The sequence below is a fragment of the Lissotriton helveticus genome, chromosome 9 (genome assembly GCF_964261635.1).
Source record: "Lissotriton helveticus chromosome 9, aLisHel1.1, whole genome shotgun sequence".
NCBI lineage: Eukaryota > Metazoa > Chordata > Amphibia > Caudata > Salamandridae > Lissotriton > Lissotriton helveticus.
Genome location: NC_136070.1, coordinates 619,619,630 through 619,641,072, shown reverse-complemented (window position 1 = coordinate 619,641,072; position 21,443 = coordinate 619,619,630). Strand labels below are relative to the sequence as shown.

The 21,443-nt window shown below is 45.0% G+C and overlaps 1 protein-coding gene across 2 annotated transcripts in view; it reads right to left on the bottom strand.

The window, feature by feature from the left end:
- Positions 1 to 21,443, bottom strand: part of SIPA1L3 (signal induced proliferation associated 1 like 3) — a 780,343-nt gene that overhangs the window by 369,047 nt on the left and 389,853 nt on the right. For both annotated transcript variants that reach the window (XM_078660667.1, XM_078660669.1), the window contains exons 8-9: positions 19,564 to 19,721; positions 4,400 to 4,976 (exon numbers count right to left, since the gene is read on the bottom strand). In XM_078660667.1, coding sequence (XP_078516793.1) covers positions 4,400 to 4,976; positions 19,564 to 19,721 — 735 coding nt within the window. The remainder of the gene's footprint in view (positions 1 to 4,399; positions 4,977 to 19,563; positions 19,722 to 21,443) is intronic.

The following is a 21,443-nucleotide window of genomic DNA, read 5'->3' as shown; positions in this document are numbered from 1 at the left end:
TGGACCTTAATCTCTCAACATCATAACTAATTGGGAAATAACAGAAATGTTTAAGAAAAAGAACGATGTCCCTTTAAAATAAATGGATGCATTCAACATGCAAGAGTCCCTCCGCTTGTGCAGGCTTTACCAGTGTCACATATCGCCACATCCAGTTCTTAACTATTTCCTGATATGCAGTTTGTAGCAAAGCAGAGAGAGAAAGGGTGTGTGTCAGCGAGAGCGAGAGAGAGAGAGAGAGAGGGGAGGACGGTGTGTGTGCTCGTGTAAAAGGGCGTAGGCTGCATTTATATGGGGTAGCGCTGTGTGGGTGGGTATGGTTATATTTTAAAAAGACAGCAAATATAACCATACTGGAATCACGCTAGAGGTAACGTTTTCCCTACTCTACCGTCGTGCTGTCCCTGGTTCTCAACTGTTTGGGATTTTTTTTTTTACAAAGGTTCAACTGCTGGGAGGAGGTTGGATAGCGTATCCTTCTCCAAGTTTCAAGGACATTTGTTGTAGCACCATTTCATGGCCATAAGCCACATCTTTTCAAGAGATGTCTGTAAAGTAATAGTTGATGAAAACAGAGTAGCCCTCAAGGTCCCCCTATCAAATGTCAGAGATAGGTACATATCTTTGAGACAACAATGACGCTGACTTTCTTCTTATAGAATGAGCACACAGTCAAGAGGAGCCTTTACTAGTCTTATGTCAGAGAATTTGGAAATACAGGAGTCTATACCCCCTCTCATGATGAAAGTGCAAGAGACTGGTATACACAGTACTTAACTTGACGCTTTTACATTCTAAAATTCACAAAAATGCTTTTAGTGCCGACTTAGTGAATTCAGAACAATAGTTAATTCTATAAATTGCTTCTTTAAGTGTCTGCTCTTTCTTTTATAACTCACACATGACAACAGGCGATAACTTCCTTTATATAAAACACTTCCCTAAAGTCTGGTGTTAGCTTTGTGCAATATAAACAACTCCTAAAAATAAATAGTGGCTATAGCCACTGATTTAACACCACCATAGGGAACAAACAAATGCTCAAGATCAGCATGGGGGATACTGCTCTTCCAAAGTAAAAATATCAAAGCTTTTGAAGCATACATATTGTGTAATGTCTTTCAGTTGAAGAACAGGACCCACGCTTTAAAAGAAGTACAACCTCTTTCTTTCATATGAAATTCTCTTCATACCTTCGGAACAAAGGAAACAGGAAGAGGCTTTGCATTTTGAACCATACGACAAATACCACAGTAAGGGTTTTTTCGATTGTTATTATTATTATTATTATATGAAACTTGTAACGCGCTCAGCTTACCCGAGGGCATCCCGGCGCGACAGACCAAGAAGGAGAGACTCGATTACTCACTACTGAGGAAACAAATAGGTTTTAAGGAGTTTCCTGAATAGTAGGATCTTGGTCTCTGGGCGAATCTGAACTCAGACAGTGGTAATCGTAAGAGGCTGAGTACAGATGTCTCTTTTTGATTTGGTCATAAGAGATAATGCTTGGTATCTCCACAAGAAGATTTCAATTCATGTCAACGTAGACTTTGGACATGTTTTGTTAATGTGAAAGCCAGCAGGTTTACTTCATTTGTTTTTAAAAGTTGGAACAATGGTGGTAGCCCGCTCATTTTATATTGTGACCTAAAGCCTTTAGGCCTAACTTTGCTGATCATGTAAAGCTTTGTGTATTGTAATCGACCCACACAGGGGCATTGCTGGTTTTTAGTGTTAGAGCCTGCTACTGCACAAAATGTCTCCTAGTAGCACACAGGTAACTGGAGAAAACTACATTTATACAGTTTGTTGCCTCCTGTGATATTTATTTAGGATATGTGATCTGCACCCAGGTTAGTCTGCAAGGCCTCTAAAGGAGAGGCCTTGCAGTTTGTAATTCTGCTTGAAGCTTGTAAGTATTTCAGATTTTGAAGAACAGAGAATTCACTGGTTTGAAGTGGATTTATAGTGTGTTATCTTCTAGGGTTGCTCATATCGAAGTTTATAACATAGCCCAGCACCCCCAGCCCCCACCTTCCCCAAGCCCAATCAACTCTGGAGAAGTAGGTTTTACAAAGTGAATTCTTTAATAAATGCACAGGGAGGTAGGTTTACACTGAGAAATACAACAGGAAAGTGGCTTTACATTGAGAACTTGGTGACAACTAGAACAGGGACAACATCTACTGACAAACACCATAGGGAGGGTCTATGCACTCTTTAACACTAAGATATCTTTGACACAGTTCCCAAGGTCGGGTGGTGACAGGTCTCTAAATCATTGACTAAATTTGCTATGTTATGTTTAGAATTTAGTTGTGCTTAAATTAAAATACTTTTTTTTAGTAAAAGACTAGATGTTGGTTAAGAGTTATTGCGTGTTTTGAGGAATTTTGTAACAAAGGTGCTGGTTCTGGGAAAACTTGTTAATCACTGGTTCTTGGCCCTCTCCTAGCCCAATACTGTGACCAAAAATGTTGGTATCACTATCAATATAATCCTACCTTCTGTCCGCATGTCAATAAGATCATTGATACATGTTACTTCCTTTTAAAGTTCATAAGGAAAATTGTTCCTTGCCTCGCTGTTGAAGGAAGATGGTCAATGACCCAGGTAACTTTTGCATCCTGTTTTGATTATAAGAATGTTATCTTGCTAAGCTTACCAAATATTTATCTATCGTGCAAAACATAGCTGTCATGTTGGTCACTTTCCAGATGGGCTTCCTCCACTGGTTACCAGTGAATAAGGAGACCTTCTTTAAGATACTGTGCATTAGGCACTTGCTGCCACCTGTCCTGAGCATCTCAGCTGTATGATTCAGTCCACCATGCCCTCTCACATGGTTTATCCTCTACTCATGCACTCTTAACTGTACCAATGTTTCATCAAACCAGAGGGGGCAGATATTCTTTCTTTGTGCTCTCTCATTTTCCTAGTACACCAAACTTAAAGATTCTACCCAAATGAATGCAGGGTGAGTGGTGTGTCTGTGAGAGTGCAGGGTACAGCATATGAAAGCCAGCCCTCCTGGCATTGCCAGTACCTGATCTAACCATCATAACCAGACTAAACCACTTTTCTTTTCCTCTTAATCAGTGCCTCAGGCAAATAACCCATATATTTCCTATTATTTCCCAAAGGACACAATAATAACAAAGCAAACTATTTGTCGACTTAACCGTTATTATAGCCATGGGCCTCGGATAATGAGTCATTGCTATTGGCATACATCACCTTCTAATCCCTATTAGGGACCACGGTCAGGGGAAAATGTGGCGTTCTCCTTTCATTAGCAGTATAGACCATCAATGGGTCTGCTACCGGATTAAAATGTTAAGGATCTCATCTGTCGGTCATTGTTTTCTCAAGACTGAAAAATACTACAGAAACTCAAAACTGCTTCTTCTTAATATGCAGATAAATATGAGTTCCAGATTATTCAAACTACTACTCATTTCTTCTCCGACAAGCTGTGGCATTTTGAAGATCTTGGGTCAGTAAATGACAGCTTGCCACCACATTGTCCCAGTCAGACAAGATGCGTCCAAACTGCTCTGATCAGTCTTGTCTTTGACTTGCTTTAATGCTAGCACCTTTCATGCAAGGTAGACTGACACACCTCACCTGAGAAAGATTGCCATTTCCTGCTTCTGTCCTGAAAGAACAAATACATCAGTTACTGAAATCGGTTACGGGCCTAGCTCAACCAAATACCCTGCTGTAGTTAGGCCTAAAGTCTACTTGATCAGTTTGAGAAAGACTGTTGTGACAAATGTAGAATACAACTAATTGTACATCTTCCCAAGAAACCGTTATTGGCACACTGAGGCATTCCAATACATGTTGCATAGAAAATGTTTGAGGAAATGACAGCACAACATCAAAAAAACTAGTAGTAAGGTGTTAGGTGCATACAACTTCCTGGCACAGCAAAAAAGGGTTTAAAAAAAAAAAGGGAGTTCCCAGAGTATCAGCTTCATAGTTGGGTAAAAGACACAAAAAAGAATCGGTGAATAAATAAATCATATTAGGAACAAGAAATGTGATGCTTTCTTTTGGTAGTACTGCTGCTTTAAGACTTCTTAAGAAACGTTTCTGTGGACATTCAAATGTAATTAATCTGTACATACCACAATAAAAGCCACAACACAAAGGAAGAAAGGGAGGGGAAAGTTTAGAAGAACTGATGTTCATCCAGCAACAAATACTCTACAGTTATTTGTATGATAGTTTTGTGAACAGCATGACAATTTGAGTTCAAATTGGACAAGTGAGTTTTTTCACCCTTACATAAGTGGAAATAATTAAGAGTTTTGAGATCTACCAGAAAATAGTTTTCATAGGTTCAACCCAAATTACATTTGCAAAAATGAGAATCGGTGCTACGCCTTACCTTTAACCTCTGCACAATTTCATTGATATCCTCTGCGCTGCCATCTGAGGCTCGGACAAAAATGTGATCTCCCCTTCCATAGAAGATTTTGATAGTCTGATTATCTGGGGTCCATCCAATCACATCCCCACAGAAGCAATTGAATACCACTTCCTTGGTGCCTCGCTCAATCAAGACTATAAATTCATTGGAGATCCCTAAGATGCATTGAATTTCTACACCTTGTGCAAAATCTTGAGTTGTAACATGCCAAGCGATCGCTCCATTGCTGTAGAGTTCTGCCCCAACCCGAGCCTTCGTCTTTTCTTTCTTTTTTGGTGTTAGGGATATGAGATTGAACTTTCCAGTGGAATCTATTGGTGTGTTGGTGACACTGTTTTCAGCCAGATCCTTGAGGTATTCCTGCCGCGTTCGTGTTGCCATGGTATGAAATTTGTCTGACTTGTGAGCTGCATGTTCAGCATTTATCACCTTGGCCAGAAGAAAGTCTCTGAAGACATCAGACTTGTGAAACATAACTCCATTTGGTATTGGAGGTCCGAATGGTGGGGCATCTTTGGATCTAGTCACAGCCACGCTTTAGAATGAAAAGAAGAATCATTAAGATCAGTCATGTACCAGTACAATGTTATCTCGAATCACCATAAACTACATCAGATTAACATCCAATGATCATTTATTAAGCAGAGAGAACTGAAAGCCATGCACCATACTGTAGAGAAAGGAGCACAGTTTTGATCACATTATTTTTAAAGCACAGAGATTCCGAAGCATAATTAGCCAAAATTTGCATCAGTCCTAGAAATGGCAAGCAGAGAGATTTGTAGCCAAAATTACTGCTGTTTTGAGAAATCAATCTTTGAAAAATAAAACACATGCTAAGTCAACTTTTAGCGGACTGTGTAGTACTGTTGAAGATAAAGGAGTTACTTAACATATACAATATGTTTAAGAGGAAAAATAAATTGATTGAACATTCATGTCAAGCTCATCCGTTATTTCTACTTCCATTCCTTTGCTAGCTTTCTGCATACATTCACTCTAATCATGTTCAGGTCTGCCGAGTAGTGGTTAGAATATTAAATTGATAATGGTCTCTGGGACACAAAGCAGCATGCACTGCGTTTTCTTTAAATGGCAATTTTGATAAGTACTTTCGGCTGACCAGACCATCAAAACCGCACAGTCACAGATCACAACAAATAAACTAAAGTCCAAGTCTATGTACTAGCAAGCTTTTATTGGATGACTTTAATTGCACCAGGGCAACAATCTCTGAGAACCTTCTATCGAGCTCACGCTGTCAAGCTGGTTTTGGAACTCTGCCCAAATTTTTATGAGGAGGAATTAAGAGACTACACAGTGCAATTAAGTCAGAATCCAAACCTAATGAGGTATTATAACCAATAAAAAAATGACATATCTTGAAGTGTTATCAGCAGTTTCCATTAATGTAACTGCATATCACTGCAGTACTATGCCACAAGAGGGAATTAAGGTGTGAATTAAATGACGATTCAATGTGCCAGAGATCACAGTAACAGCCGAAAAAATATGAATAGTGGCTGAGTGCAATAAAAGTTTCCAAAACCATGATGAAAAGGAAACTAAAACAAATCGACTGTTTCCCAATTCGCAGCACATGAAAGCGGACTGAACTTTCCATCTAAAGGAAAAATATGCGAGGGGGAATTTAATAGGAATGGGTCCCAAAGCCAGAAACAGTGGGCGGTTTTCATGAGTGTAAGAAAACAGGCTTTTTGGAGTTGTCCCCGGTTTTGTCCCCCCACTTGGACTACTAAATGCTAGTTTTCAACTCCAAAAGTACACTGAAGCCTGATAGCCAGGGCCCCAGTGCCAGTGTTCTCTCCCTAAAACAGATACATGGGAATTGGCAGCTCCAATTGGCAAGAACTTTCACCCCTATAAGTCTCTGGTAAATGGTACGAGTGGTACCCAGGGTATGGGTGTTAAAGGGTTCATCAGGGACTGAAGCACTGTTTTTGCCACCCTGAGCGACCCAGGTAAACCGATGACAGCAGTCCTGCCATTGCAGACTGCAGGAGCATGGCAAACTGCTCAAACTCTACTTTGCACTCAGCATGTGTGGCAAGTTCAAAGCATTATTTTTATATGCCAGCCAGTTATTTTATTTGTTATTATGTTATATGCACTTGTAAACCGCACGCTGCCCCAACAAAGGGGCGTCCCGGAGCGGATTGCAGAAACTGCACAGCTAGTAGCAAGGAGACAGCCTTCAAAGGAGGAAAGAGGAATTTATGACAGCTTTAAGGAATGTCAAATAGGTCTTTAGGCTGCAGATGGAAGTAGGGAGCGCATTCCAAAGTTTCAAAGCCAAAACACGGAAGGAGCGCCCTCCAGCACGGACCCTCTTCACCCAAGGGACAACCACTAGATGCTTCCCATAGAATGAAGTTGGCGTGAAGGGATGTAGAATGTATGCAGATTGGCCAAAATACCTGGGGAAGAGAAGTTCAGGATTTTAAATATAATACATAGAGCCTTGAACTCTAAGCGTTTTGCCACAAGCAACCAATGAAGACGACGAATGGCACTAGATGTGGTACATCTCCTCGGTAGGCCAAGGAGAGTTCGGGCCGCCACATTCTGGACCCTTTGCAGTCTGACAATTTCAGACTTGCTAGCCCGCAAATAAAGAGAACTGCCATAGTCCAATCTTGACAGAATCAAAGCGTTGACGATGACCTGCCTAATAGGGGGATAAAAAAAACTAACAATGGTTTGAGCCCCCTAAGTATCCCCAAACAGGTCCCTGCCACCTTCTTGGTTTGAGTTCGAAAGCTAAGGGCGGTACCGATCCAAACACCTATGTTTTTACAACCTGTTTAGGGGCAGGTGCCAGCCCAACATGGCAGGCCACCAATGCTCACTCCACAGCTCAGAGTCTCTCCCTACCAGCAGTACTTCTGACTTGCCGGCGTTAAGCTGGAGACAGTTGGCAGTCATCCATTTCGCGATGGCATCGAGATCGCTCCGAAACTTACAAGCATCCGGAGTGATGTCATCGGAGAGTGTGAGTACCAACTGAGTATCGTCTATGTACAATACGATTGTGAGCCCTCTGTTCTTAGCCACAGTCGCCAGTGGTTGAACATACAAATTATAGAAGGTAGGGCTCAAAGCGGAGCCCTGCGGCACCCCCTGTTTGGTGGCACAAACTTTAGTAACAAAGGTGGGGGGGGGGGGCTACCTGGAAGGTCCTCTCAGAAAGAAAGGAAGCAAACCAATCCAGAGCAGAGCCCACTAAGCCCACCTTTTCCAGCCACCTCAGCAGCATCTGATGGGAGACCGTGTTGAACGCTGCACTGAGATCTAATAAAATCAGTGCCGATGTACGACCCTCATCCAGGGCCCATCTTAGATGTTCGGTCACAGCAAGTAGAGCAGATACTGTGCTGTGACCAGGATGAAAGCCATTCTGAGAGGGGTCTAGTATATTATTTTCCTCCAGATGCCCACGTCAAGATGGTTTGACATAGGCCTCAGAGATCTTGGAGACCCAAGGAAGGAGGGAGATGGGGCAGAAACTCTCTGGTTTGGCAGCGTCCAGGTTGTTTTTTTTAGCAAGGGTACCACCCTAGCATGTCTCCAGGGGCTCTGGCCAACAGCCGTAGAGACATATAAATTAATCACCTGGCTCAACGGTGGAATGAGCACAGGTAGAACTTTCATACAACAGGCCATCTTGAGAGGGTCTGTCTGGGAACCAGACTTGACTTTGCTAAATAACAAGGACAGCTTCTCTTGGGAGATTGGAGGAAAGTGGTCAGAGTGCATAGAATCGGAGGTCGATGCACAGAATCAGAACTTGACGCAGCCTGGGGGAAAGATTTATAGATTTTTTCCACCTTCTCTACAAAAAAGGAGGCTAGAGCGTCACAGTGCTCATCTGATGATATCAGGGTAGCCGGGCCGTCGATGATTTCAGCTCTTTCAGTATCGAAAAGATACTTTTAGATGGATTAGCACTGCTCTTGATCTCAGCATAGTAGGTAGCCCGTTCCGACTGGATAGACCTATGATATTGCTTGATCGTTGTCTGATAGGGCTTCTTCAGGTTAGGGTCATAGTCCCTTCTCCATGCTCTCTCCAGCCTTTTGCACTATGTGCGCATGGAGGTAAGCTTAGCATTGTACCAAGGACTTGCTTTGGTACTGCAATTTTTAGACCACTTTACTGGAATGAGAGAGTCCAGGACGCCAAGTATCCAGCCCGACAAGGATTTATCGGCAGATTCTGAGTCAGCAGGAAACCAGGGCAAAGTTGTAGAGAGGAGGCTTTGGAAATGAGCGATGTCAAGTTTATTCCAGGGGCGCTTGAGTAAGTGCTTCTGAGACATCCTACTCGTGGGCCCAACCCCAGAGAGTGTCATCATTATAAGATAGTGATCAGACCAGCACATCGGGGAGGGGGAGTGGACAGTCAGGGAGGCAAGATTAGAAAAAACTTGGTCCCATAAATGGCCTGCAGAGTGAGTAGGACCTTGCACCAATTGAGATAGCTGACATGCCGCCAAGTCAGCCAAAATGTTACCCATGTCAGCATCCGTAGGATTGTCCAAATGCAAATTCAAAACCCCAAAGATACTGAAATTGGCCGCTCTCATGGCTAAGGGACCCACAGCATCGACAAGTGCAGCTCTAAACTCTTTGGACGGCCCTGGCGGGCGGTAGATCAGTAAGACTGTCAAAGTGTAATTAGCATTAAAATAAATCCCAAAGCGTGCTGCTTCGCACCCAACCAGGGACTCCCTCACGAAGTTGCAGGAGTAAGATGACTTGAAAATCACTGCAATACCGCCCCCTCTAGTCTCTCTGTTGAGCGTTTTAATACTGAAGCCTGAGGGAAGCGCCAGAACTGGTTCGGCCACGCTCTCATCAGACAGCCATGTCTCGGTTAAAGAGAGGACATCCAGGGCTTCATCCTGTATTAAGTTGTAAATATCTGCAAAGTGTTTAACTAAGGACCGACCATTTAGACTGAGAAGTTTTATTTTAGGGCTAGTGCTAGGAGAGGTACCGGGGGTATAGGGGACGTCCAGGAATTAAAGCCACAGTGTAAACAGCAGAAAGGCCCCTCCAGAGTGGTACATGGAGAGTGTCTGCAAGGGCTTAGAATCCCCTGAATAGAAAAAAGATCTGCCATAGAGTAGGTGACCGGACCTGTGGTGAAACCTCCAGTATGTCCAGAAACACACCCTCCACTCAATCGGCGTACTGCTGCTGCGGAACGGGGCGGAGACCAGAGGAAAGTGAGCTATGTGTGGACGCATAAGTGCAAGCCTATATGCCCCTATAGTAGCCTTTTCAATTAAGGGCTACTATAAGTGATCAGCGCTCCAAAGAATAGCTATGAGCTGGCACCCAGGCACCCCTAAAGTTGTCAGCTCCATTATAATACTGTTGAAATAGGTCATGTTTGGTATCAAACAACTTGCCTTATCACCTCGGACATGATTCTCTTGTCAGAGTCAGTGTGGCATGCACCCAGGTGGCTACCTTAGAGGTTGGCCACCTGGTTGCCTGTGCCTTACCTGTGCTCTGACTGTTAGCCTGCAGCTTCTGCCGCCAATACAAGAATCTGACCCTCTGCCAGAAGGTGTGAACTCTCCCAGAAAGAAAGGCCTAATCAAGAAGGAGGTTACACCTTCCTCCCTGACAGGATGGCTAGTGAAGTGACACTTCAAGGTGGTGAGCTTCAAAGCTTACACCGCCTCTGATATTCATTCAGGCTGTGTCCCAAAGGAGGTACCAGCCTTCCCCTTGCCACATTTGCACTCGGGCGGGTGAAAAAACTATGCACTCAGGAGGTGTACACACCCAAAAGGCTAGCTACACCCCCAGAGTGGGCTAACTGTTCTGTACAGATAAGGAAGGCTTCTGCCATTTTTGTAAAAGTGACAGAATAGAGGTTTCTGGGTGGAAAAGGTGACACACACCCCCGGATGTGGTCACCTCAGGGGCAGATTAGCTGTTGGGGTTAGTAGCCCATTGGCTACCTGCACCCACACCCCTAATGCCCCTAAATATATGATTTAAGGGGTACTCCTGGCACCAGAACCTCAGTTCTGATTCGAATTGCAACAGAGGAGAAAGAATAAACCAGAGTCGGAGACAACAGGACTTGAACAAAATAAAGGTGTAATACTCTGCACCTGTGGCAATCATGCTGATACTGCACGACTGTGACTCGTCCTGTACCAAAGACTGGTTCCCCCTGACAGAGGAATCACTTTGAGAGCCAAAGGCAACCCCAGACTACCTTAGACTAGTGGCACTAGTCCCCTGCAGTCCGCAGGTAAAAAAAAATCATAACGGAACCAAAGTATCGCTGGCCATCGGGCCCTCTAAGGGATCGTCCAGAAGTGGATGGTCCAGTGCATTGCGGGAAACGCAGTCCTTCCCTCCAGCAAGTTTCAGGCAGCTACCGTATTCCCCTGGACCTCCGGATGTCAAAATAACTTCTTGCTAACCTTACAGCTGCCACGGCTTGTTGATGGCCAGTCCCGACCCCATCTATGGCACGCAGAGTAAGGGGGACCTAGGGCTAAATAAACTCTTGGACAATAGGCTGTGCTTTGAATGCAAACAGCAGGGCGCTACAGAGGGGATGCAGCCTGCCCCGGAAGGTTAACACTGGGCTAGCCAGTGTGGTCTTTGGGGAGGTCACTTCAGATGGTCAGGGCCTCATAGCTTTTAACTGGGAGAAAAGTTCAGGTGGTAAGCTGATGATCCCTGAGGGTGATAATGAGCATTTCCACTGCACTCAGATGAATGAGATCCCCACCACACCCCTGAGAGACACAAGTACCATTCATACCATGGTGGTTGACAGGTTAGTGTCCCCAGATCAGTACGTGCCAGGAGAAGCAAGGAGCCAGGAGAGGTCACAAACAGACCTGCAGCCTTAGTGCCCCTAAAAAGAGGGGGTACCCGTAACTAGCATAGGGCGGTTGTCAGTCCTAACCTCCCCCTAGATTGTATCCTAGGCATTGACATCCCAGAGGATAGTCTGATTCCAGGAGGGGTGGTCACTCAGGGCGCCGCCCAACCCAAGGATCCTAGAGGTCCTGTCCCTAAGGGTGGGAGATTTAGGCCCAGCAGAAAGGGACACATTTGTGAAGGAAGGAAAATCCAGCCACTCTTAGCATGAGACCAATGGAAGCCAAGGGCTCCTAAACATCGAAATAACTTATTGCTGATCTTCCAGTTGCCAAGGTTTGTTAGTGGCCAGTCCGGCAACCACCACCTTTACTCGACGCAGCAACATGAGGGAATACCGCAGCACCTTCAATCGACCACAGCAGTGGCCCTGTTGTCGACTTTTTGCACCCATTCCCTCTCCGGCAGTGTTCAAGCGGTGAGACCAGCCCTGCTGCTGCGCCCTCTTCAGCACCAAGGACAGCAAGTACAACTCTGCACTCCAGCCTCTCGAGCCAGGTAATATCAAACTGACTGTTGTGGCTTGTTCCAGGGACCCACATCACCTTAGCCACCAGTGGGTTCCATGTAAATCGACCTGCAAGTGACCGATTGTCACTAATGCTTTTTCCCATTGACCTTAACAGTAAAGTTTTGCCGCACTGATTTGCAGAGATTTATTTTACCTTCTAAAATCCATAACTCTGGTAATACTTATCAGATTGACTTAGTTTTGGTGCCTAAATTTACATAAAACCACTCTTTATTTGTATAAAGTGGTTTTGTATTTCTTTCGAATTGTGTCAATTACTTATCATCACTCTGAAATGCCTAACACATGTTCATCTAGTAAAGCATGACTGCCCTTTGCCATACTACGAGAACTGATCTAAGAATGTATTAGAGTGGTTCCAAGAGCCATCTTTAGGGTATTGTGAGAGTATTAAATAGTGGAGCCTACCCAGCCTTACTACATAATACTCCACATTCCTACAATGAGTTTAATGATCTTTGCCATAGATCGGCAGACTGTTAGCAACAAACCTCTGCATCATCTCTGACCCTCGGATGTGTACTAGTAGAGAAAATGTAATAGGGTGCCGATATCTACCCTGGCACCCCTTATATCACAATAACTCAAATTTAACTTTCTACAAATTAGCTACCACTGTACATTAACTGTAGAAGTACAAACATGAACACCTTTCCTTTCCTCCAAAATTATGTTTATTCATAAGGAAAACTGAAGATACTTCACTAATTATCTCACTTCTGCGAAACAATTGCTGGTTTAGAAGTGACCCTGCAAAAACAGTGACCAAACTGAGATCCTATTTGTGATGTACAGAGAAGTTTTGGCGGGCCCGTTTGAATTGGCCATATCATGGACAGCCCTCCACCTATCTAGACAATGTGGCAAGTCATACAATTTCTCTAGGCTCCAATTGTAGGTAAGTGCACAAACGTCTGGATTTAACACATGTTTACCTCTAAGCAGACAAACACAGAATCAGACACCAAGGCCTCGAAATTATTATGAAATGTGGGTGCTTTGGTGTCTTGAAAGTTTATAAAGCATTGATTGGTGGTTTTTATGTCATTTAGGAAAATGTTTTCTCCTGTCTCCTCTACCTCACAGATTAGGTAATGATGAGTAAAGCGAGACTTGAAACAAGTAGGCATTGACACTTCCCGATGTACTCAGCAAGAGGAGAGATAGAGTCAAATATCTCTGCAGGTGGCTAGGAAAGAGAATATCTTTAAGTCAGCAATCAGCGAGTCAATATAAAACAAGCACTGTCAAAACCAATAGCTCTCAGCAATGCCCGATCCATTGTCTTTTAGCCATGTTGTATAGCAGCACATCTGCTGTTCAGCATGGCTGAACGTCAATGAAAGCCCAGAATCACAGGGTGCTGAGCCGACACAGGATCTCTTCACTCCCCATGCTGAGTTTATTGTCCTGCCTCTCCTAACACAAAAATACACAATGACGTGGCTTGCACTGGCCTCCTCATAGTGCTTTTTAGGTTTCGCCTACCGAAGGCTGCGTTCTGCGCAGCTTTTCGGCGCAGGCGAAATCTAATGTTTACAATATGGGCTACAGGAACGTCCCCCGGCTCCCATTGGCTAGCTCCATAAATGGAGGCTAGCCATTGGGAGCCGGATCTGTCCGTCAAGGCCGGACCAGATTCGGGGGCGTTCCCGCGATTTTTTCGCTCTCCACCCACTTCTGATCGTCATCGCGGCGGTGGGTGTGTGTTATTTTTTTTTCTCGAGTCGGCCTGTTTTCTTCTTTCTACAAGTGTTTGTTGTTGGAGTTGGCTGCAAGATTTGAGTTCCCACGAAGCGATCAGGTAAGGAGCATTTTCTTTATAAATGTGTTTTCACTTTGTATGTGTACGTATTTTGACGTTTTCGCTCTTAATGTATTTTTTCTGTTTCCTTTTGTTTTTATCCCGTTCCCGACCCCCCCCTCCCGCTGTCCGTTCCCGCCGTCCGTGTAGCCGCCCGCCCCCCCTCCCGCTGTCCGTGTAACTCCTGCGTGTAGCCGCCCGCCCCCCTCCCGCTGTCCGTGTTTAAGGTAGGCTTGAGCTGCACCTCACGGGTCTCAATGGTCGTTATGGCTGCGCATACCTCTATCTGCTTCCTCCAGTTCCTGGGTGACATAGCTTTGGTGGAGGGCGAATTTGCACTTTAGCTGCTGGAATCACCAGCTAAAGGCCCCATTCCATGACGTTTTCGTGACGCACGTTGTCCCCCGGGATTTTACTATACTTCCCGTTACCTGGCATGGACATTGAGCGTCCAGCTTTTCCAAGCCCTTACTGTATATTAACTTTTGTGATTTATACTCATACCGACCTTGGGGTTTAATAATATCTCACTACTTTCCGGCTATTTATAGCATTCACCCCGGCACACCAGGCACTGATCCCCGCATTCCAGTATGGCTGCCCGAATGTGTAACCTTTTTCCCTGTGTACGCTTCACTCCCCGTCGTCCATGACGTATTCAGGATGCAAGTTGTCCCGCGGGATTCGGCGCGATCTCCATCTCACATTTAAACTGCGGTGCCACGAATTGCCCCGTCTACCCGGACATAGCGCGTGGGTAGGTTGCCGGCGCTAGTTCTAATTAGAACAGGTGAGTGCTTTCACGATACTGGGTGGCAGCAGTATTACCCTGGACTGCTCCCTGAGTCTAGGGGTTACCGACGCGGAGCCTACACTGCCTACGGACTAGCAGAGCGTGTGGGCTTGTCTCTTTCCAAGTGCCCTTGGCGTGCTTAATTACTGCTCGAGGGGGACTCTGCCATGATGCCACCATCTACTGCCTGCGCGGCGGAGCACGGTTTGGGACGTATCCTGTCACCTGACGGGCATTGGCCTGATTCGGCTCCGGTGTGACGGTCTCGATGTCGGTATTTTTTTGGACTACCCTTACTTGGTGTAAGGAACCACGCCCTTTGGATACTGTGGCGAGTGATTGAGCCACACGCAGGTGACCCCTTTGGGCTTGGCACCTCCTTGCCTTTTCCTTCCCCTGACCTCACAGGGTCCGGTGAGTTGACCGTTAGGGTCTCCAGACTCTCTCCCTTACCAGGTGGGCCACTCCTCCTCCCCCACTACTTTTGTTTGTAGGTGCATCTCCATGCCTTTCTCTCTCCCTTTCCCTACGAAAACCACCTTGAGGTGTCCTACGCCGGGGAGACGACAGGAGTAAGCGCACCTTTTGCTCTGGGTAAGTCAGGCCTAACGACAGTACGCTTCATTTGTGTGTTGTTAACCAGCCATGTTTGGCCCCCTCCCGTTTTTAACTTGTCCTCCGCACCTGTGTATCCTTACTATGTAGACTGTATAACACACTGTCTCTTACTGTGATGGATGAACCTTACTATGTTACTAAGTACGCTATGACATAACTGACCCCACGTGCGGCTCTTGGAATTCTGCTCTGGGGCTCTGTGTGTGTGGGTGTCTGGCTCTGTGTGGGCATCTGGCTCTGTGTGGGCGTCTGGCTCTGTGTGGGCGTCTGGCTCTGTGTGGGCGCGTCTGGCTCTGTGTGGGCGCGTCTGGCTCTGTGTGTGGGCGCGTCTGGCTCTGTGTGTGGGCGCGTCTGGCTCTGTGTGTGGGCGCGTCTGGCTCTGTGTGTGGGCGCGTCTGGCTCTGTGTGTGGGCGCGTCTGGCTCTGTGTGTGGGCGCGTCTGGCTCTGTGTGTGGGCGCGTCTGGCTCTGTGTGTGGGCGCGTCTGGCTCTGTGTGTGGGCGCGTCTGGCTCTGTGTGTGGGCGCGTCTGGCTCTGTGTGTGGGCGCGTCTGGCTCTGTGTGTGGGCGCGTCTGGCGCTGTGTGTGGGCGCGTCTGGCGCTGTGTGTGGGCGCGTCTGGCGCTGTGTGTGGGCGCGTCTGGCGCTGTGTGTGGGCGCGTCTGGCGCTGTGTGTGGGCGCGTCTGGCGCTGTGTGGGTGCGTCTGGCGCTGTGTGGGCGCGTCTGGCGCTGTGTGTGGGCGTCTGGCGCTGTGTGTGGGCGTCTGGCGCTGTGTGTGGGCGTCTGGCTCTGTGTGTGGGCGTCTGGCTCTGTGTGTGGGCGTCTGGCGCTGTGTGTGGGCGTCTGGCGCTGTGTGTGGGCGTCTGGCGCTGTGTGTGGGCGTCTGGCGCTGTGTGTGTGTGTCTGGCTCTGTGTGTGTGTGTCTGGCTCTGTGTGTGTGTGTCTGGCTCTGTGTGTGTGTCTGGCTCTGTGTGTGTCTGGCTCTGTGTGTGTGTGTCTGGCTCTGTGTGTGCGTGTCTGGCTCTGTGTGTGCGTGTCTGGCTCTGTGTGTGTGTGTGTGTGTGTCTGGCTCTGTGTGTGTGTGTGTGTCTGGCTCTGTGTGTGTGTCTGGCTCTGTGTGTGTGTCTGGCTCTGTGTGTCCGGCTCTGTGTGTGTGTGTATTTGTGTGTGGGGCTCTGTGCGTGAGCAATGCCAATAGCTCTAACTTTTCCAAAGGCGAAACCATTGCATTGTAAATGCTTGTTTCAGTTACTTTCAGCCATGCTGAACAGCAGAAGTACTGCTAAACAAGGCTAAAGACATTTACATTGACAAGGTTAATAGCTCAGGCATTGCCAAGATCTATTGGCTTTGCCAATGCTTGTATGGGGCTGGCTGAACAGTTTCTGATTTTTGGCAAATCACATACGCTTCCCCCTACATACGGCAATGAATGTGTCATTTTGTAATGTAACTTAATGGGCTCCAATACCGTTAGCTGGTGTTAGAACAATGGCAAGATGGAGGATGGCATTAGCGCTCCAATACCAACGGATCATACAAAAAACAAAAATAAAAGCAGCAGCAACGAAGGAGGTAGTGGGGGTAGGAGTTAAGCAGGGAAGCAGGAGGGGATGGGGAAACGGGCAAGCAACTACGGGAGAGGGCGGAAGGAAGCAACAATGAATGGTTAATAACAATACCTGAATTGAAGCACGATCAGCGACAAAAATGAATGGGTCATTGAAGAATGTAACTGGTGAGCACTTAAAGCGCTCCTATAACATTGGCTTGTGTTCCGCCATGGCAAGACGGAGGACGGAGCAAGCACTTCAATACCATCGTATCGTGCAAAAAACGTGCTGTTCGTCTTTTCATGTTTTTTAAAGAAATGCAATTGTTTATGTACACGCACATGCATTTTGGTGGTATATGTGTAAGGTAGACGGCCTGAAAGCACAAGTACTTCTACGGAGTGCTTGAAAACAAAGGAAAAAATAGCTAGACAAACCAGGAGCAGTGTAAGGTGACATGTACTTGGTCCATGCGGTATGGGAGGGCCAAACACAAAAAGAAGGCATGACGCTCGCATACCATGACGAATGGCATACAATAAAATGAGTTACGCTGAAGATTACCAATGGTAGAAGAAAGGCGGCCTGTAAGCCAACAGATAGAACAACTCTTCTGTTAAGCCAAGCAGCACATGCACTGTCTAGCCGAGATGTAGAAAAATATATTTTTCACAGGGTTCGGGTTTCGGCGTCGGATTAACATCCTTGATTCTAGGCAAATCACTTAATCTCCCTGTGCCTAAAAAAATGAACATGTCTTTGTCTAAGTGACTGGTGCTAATGTAAAGTGTTCCAATCCCTTCGGTGGTGTTGGTGCTACAAAAAGATTGCACAGAAAAAGTAACTGGTACTAATGCAAAGCATTTCACTGCCTTCGGTGTTGGCGCAATATAAAAATGCACACAAAAAAACCCCAGAAAGAATTACAGTGTTAGGCCAGTTTACAGTAGTCAACATGATGAAATGCATCGCATCGGCAACCACATTAAAAGGGCTACTTTTGCCAATGACACTAAGGGTCAGGGAGACCTAGATGACATTAAGACTCAGTCTGGCTCCTTTGAAGAGAACTCAAGTTAAGCAACAACGGCACATGGGGACATTTCACAGGTGAATGCGGAAAAAGTAAGAAAGCGTACGGACGGGAGAAATTTGAAGAAATAGAGTCCCACCCTATGAAATGAAAAGCAACAAGGTGAGACATGAGCACTTCAATCATATCACACAGAAGAAATATGGCTATGCAATTACAGCAGACTACACAGATACTTTAAAAGCTCTGGCATGCCCTGTGATGAAGAATACTTGATTCACTTGAGATCTGATTTTTCATCTAAAAACACTATTGCCAACACCACACGTAGTACCCACACGTGTGAAAATAAACAGATTATAAGTGTTTCAAGTAATAGCAGCTGTGCACATATGCTCCAATCAGCACGTCTGCTACAAACTAACAGGACATTTAAAAGGCACAACACCATCACTCACTAGAACAAAACGGACTACAACAGGGGTTTAAAGCCTTGACTGGGGAGGGGGTGATTTGTGGGCAGAGCAAGAATGGGAGGTGCGAGGGAGCAAGCAGAGACGGGAGGGTGGAGGAAACAGAAAGCTGCAAAGAAGGAAAAAGCAGTGACAGAGTAAGGGGTGATCTCTGGATGGGACAAGCACCAGGAGGTGTGTGCGAGCAACCCATGATGGAAGAGAGGAGGTGGGGGTAACGAAAAACAGCCACAAAGGGAAAAGCAGTGATGGGGGAGGGGATGATCTGAGGAAAGGGCATGAGATGGAGCTGGTACGAGTAGTGTGTAAAGTGCTGAAAAAGAAAGAAAAAAGTAGGTCCTAAAATGGTCACAAAAACAGAAGCAGTGAATGTTTACAAGTACTTGGTGCATGCTCTGGGAGTAGGGCTAAACTCAAGAAGAGAAATGACCATGCATGCCAAAGACATACGAGACAGAAGATGCAGCGAGCAAATGGGAAGCCTGTGCACGGGCTAAAGTCCACAGACAAAAACACAACATGTGTCTTCGAGACAGTGAATGCACTGTCTAGCAGAGACCTAAAAAGGAAGCCAATAGTTCTGGCTTGCATTTAGGTTTTGACAGAAAACAAGCACGTTTCAATGAAAAAAGAAATTCTGTTGATATACAATGCATTCGAGTCCTAAAGAATTTAAAGCAAGACGATTCAGACTACTTTTGAGATGTTAAGTAGCCCTTCATGTATTGCAATGCAGGCATTCTTTAGGAGATGGAAAGATGCACTAAACAGAATGAGGTGAGTGAGGAATACTCCCCTGGGTGGAGACAAAGGCCCATTTAAATTAGGTTATACAACAGCTGTGCTGTCAAGCCAGACGTAAAAATTACTTCAAGTTTATTAGACCCATAGCGTTAATGGTGGTGAGTAAGCATAAAACCAGTGTAACCACATCATTGGATCTGAACACTGAATATGCATTATTCAGCCACCATAAAGGAAATATCCAAGTCATTTGAGAATATGGGGGCAAGAATTATCTCACCTAAGCACTGATTGAGAGCCTTATGTGTTAATGTCATCACTGAATTTCTCACATATATTATGGTAGATAAGATAAATGAATACATGCCCATTACTAGCTCGGTGTTCCTATTTTTTTTTAAAGTAGGTTGGTTACCTCTTGAAGAAAAGAGGAAGAGATTTGCCAAGAGAACTTAACAACAAAAAGAATGAAAACCCCATTTAAAATCCATTGGTAGCCCAAATTCTCTTACCAAGCATGTAGACTTCTTTGTGGTATAATTTTCACCAAACCCTAAGCATAAACATTAAACCAGTCTACGTTGGGTTGTCAAAGACAAAAAGGTTTTCGTTCCCATCAGAGCTGTGACTCACCTGTAACAAACATTTTCAGTGCAAGGATCATGAACCCTGATAATAATGAAAACATGCTGGAAATGTGATCGAATATTCTTGGGAGTGAAGGGCTTCGCTCCGGGCTCTTGAAAGATGATGGTAACAATGTCATTTCCAATGTGACGTTTCCTTAGCAACTGAAAATATAAATGGGGAAAAAAAGCTAGTGGTTACAAAATCCCTTAAATCTTTTAATGTCCAGTGAAAGACCCACAAATCTCTCTTCAGTTACCTTAAATGACATTTGGCATTGTAGATACACAGTACTTAGGTCACATGACCAAATCTGTGAGATAGGTAATGCAATACACATTAAAGACGTGCTGTATGTTTTTTCAAGTGAAATGCAGGATTTCCTAAACAAAAACGTGGATTTAACTGAGAGCAAAGGGCATGCTTTTTGATGCTTTCTAACATCAGGTCAAGAAATAAAATGTTTTTAAAAAAACAAGCACCAAACCGACCGGCAGACCACGTTTTACACAATTCTATACAACATGGCTAAGATGAAGCTCAATCCAGGACACCAGAAGTTGTCACAACCCAGGTATATCTCTGTCCTCCAAAGCACAATATCTATGCAGAAATTACTTCCTTTTACCATTCATCTTTACTCATGTAAATAAACCCGTTATTACTGTGCCTCATGTGTACATTTGCTTTAGATCAGTCCCTGCTGACTCCACAGTTCATGTGGAGTAATTATAAGGCAATCGCATCACATGACTGACACTTTTAATATAGTATTGGATTCAGACTGCTTAGGAATAACAAATGTGATAATGCTTGACTCCTCGCCCTTAGTATAATCCAGAGATTTTGTAATTTTCGATAGGAAACTCTACATTCTATGTTAGGACTGTGGTCACTATTATGCTCTTTTAAAGCTTGCTTACTCACTATGACAGAGCCACATGCCCGTCGACTTAAAACAGCAACTCTTGAAGATTCTCTGTTAAACACTCTCAAACATAGCCTCTAGCACAAATGCTTGTTATGCTATAGTTCTACTAGTAGAATAGGCTGCAATGTGAAGGGATCACTACCCATTTTCCCATACCTTGCTTGACCAAATAGGAGTCAAGAGGTCAAAGTAGGGTTTTTTAGCTCAAACTTTGCCAATTTCTATGCCATGAGATAAAAAAACAAGAAAAAATTGGGGTGAACAGGTAAGCTTGGATAAGCTGCATTGCGATGGGATTAAAATGTATATATAAAACATTGTCTGAAAAGACTAACGTTTAAGAAGGTTGGGGTTGATGAAGGTGTAATACTGGCTATAGCAAAAAGGATGACATGAAATTATGAAGTTAGCTTACTACATTAATGTTAGAAATGGGATTCCTGGTTGGCTGAGGTAGGCACCAAGGCCAGGTAGGAACCACCACTCTAGTCAGGGTAAGCTAGATACACACTAAAAGATAACCTGTGCTCACCCTCTGGTAGCTTACCACAGAACAGTCAGGCTCATCTAAAGAGGCAATGTGTAAAGTATTTGTGCAATATACACACAGAGTAACACAATGAATACACCACAAAAGACTCCACACAGGTTTATAAAATAATGTTGTTATATTATAAACAAAACACGACCAAAATGACAAAAATCCAATGTATAGAAGTTGAAATATTTAATTTTAAAAGAATAAATGCAGTAAAGCGCTTAGAATCAAGTAGTGCTAAAAACGTTACTTTAGCTCACGCTGGACTGGGGTAAAGTCAAAGTTCGAGCTGACTGTGATGGAGTGCCGGCCATCTACAGGACCCACGCAGGCCTCGGGGAACGAAGTACCTTTTCTGGTCCCAAATACCAAGATGCATTGATTTTCTCCAAGCAGTGAAGGCAATGAGTGGTGTGC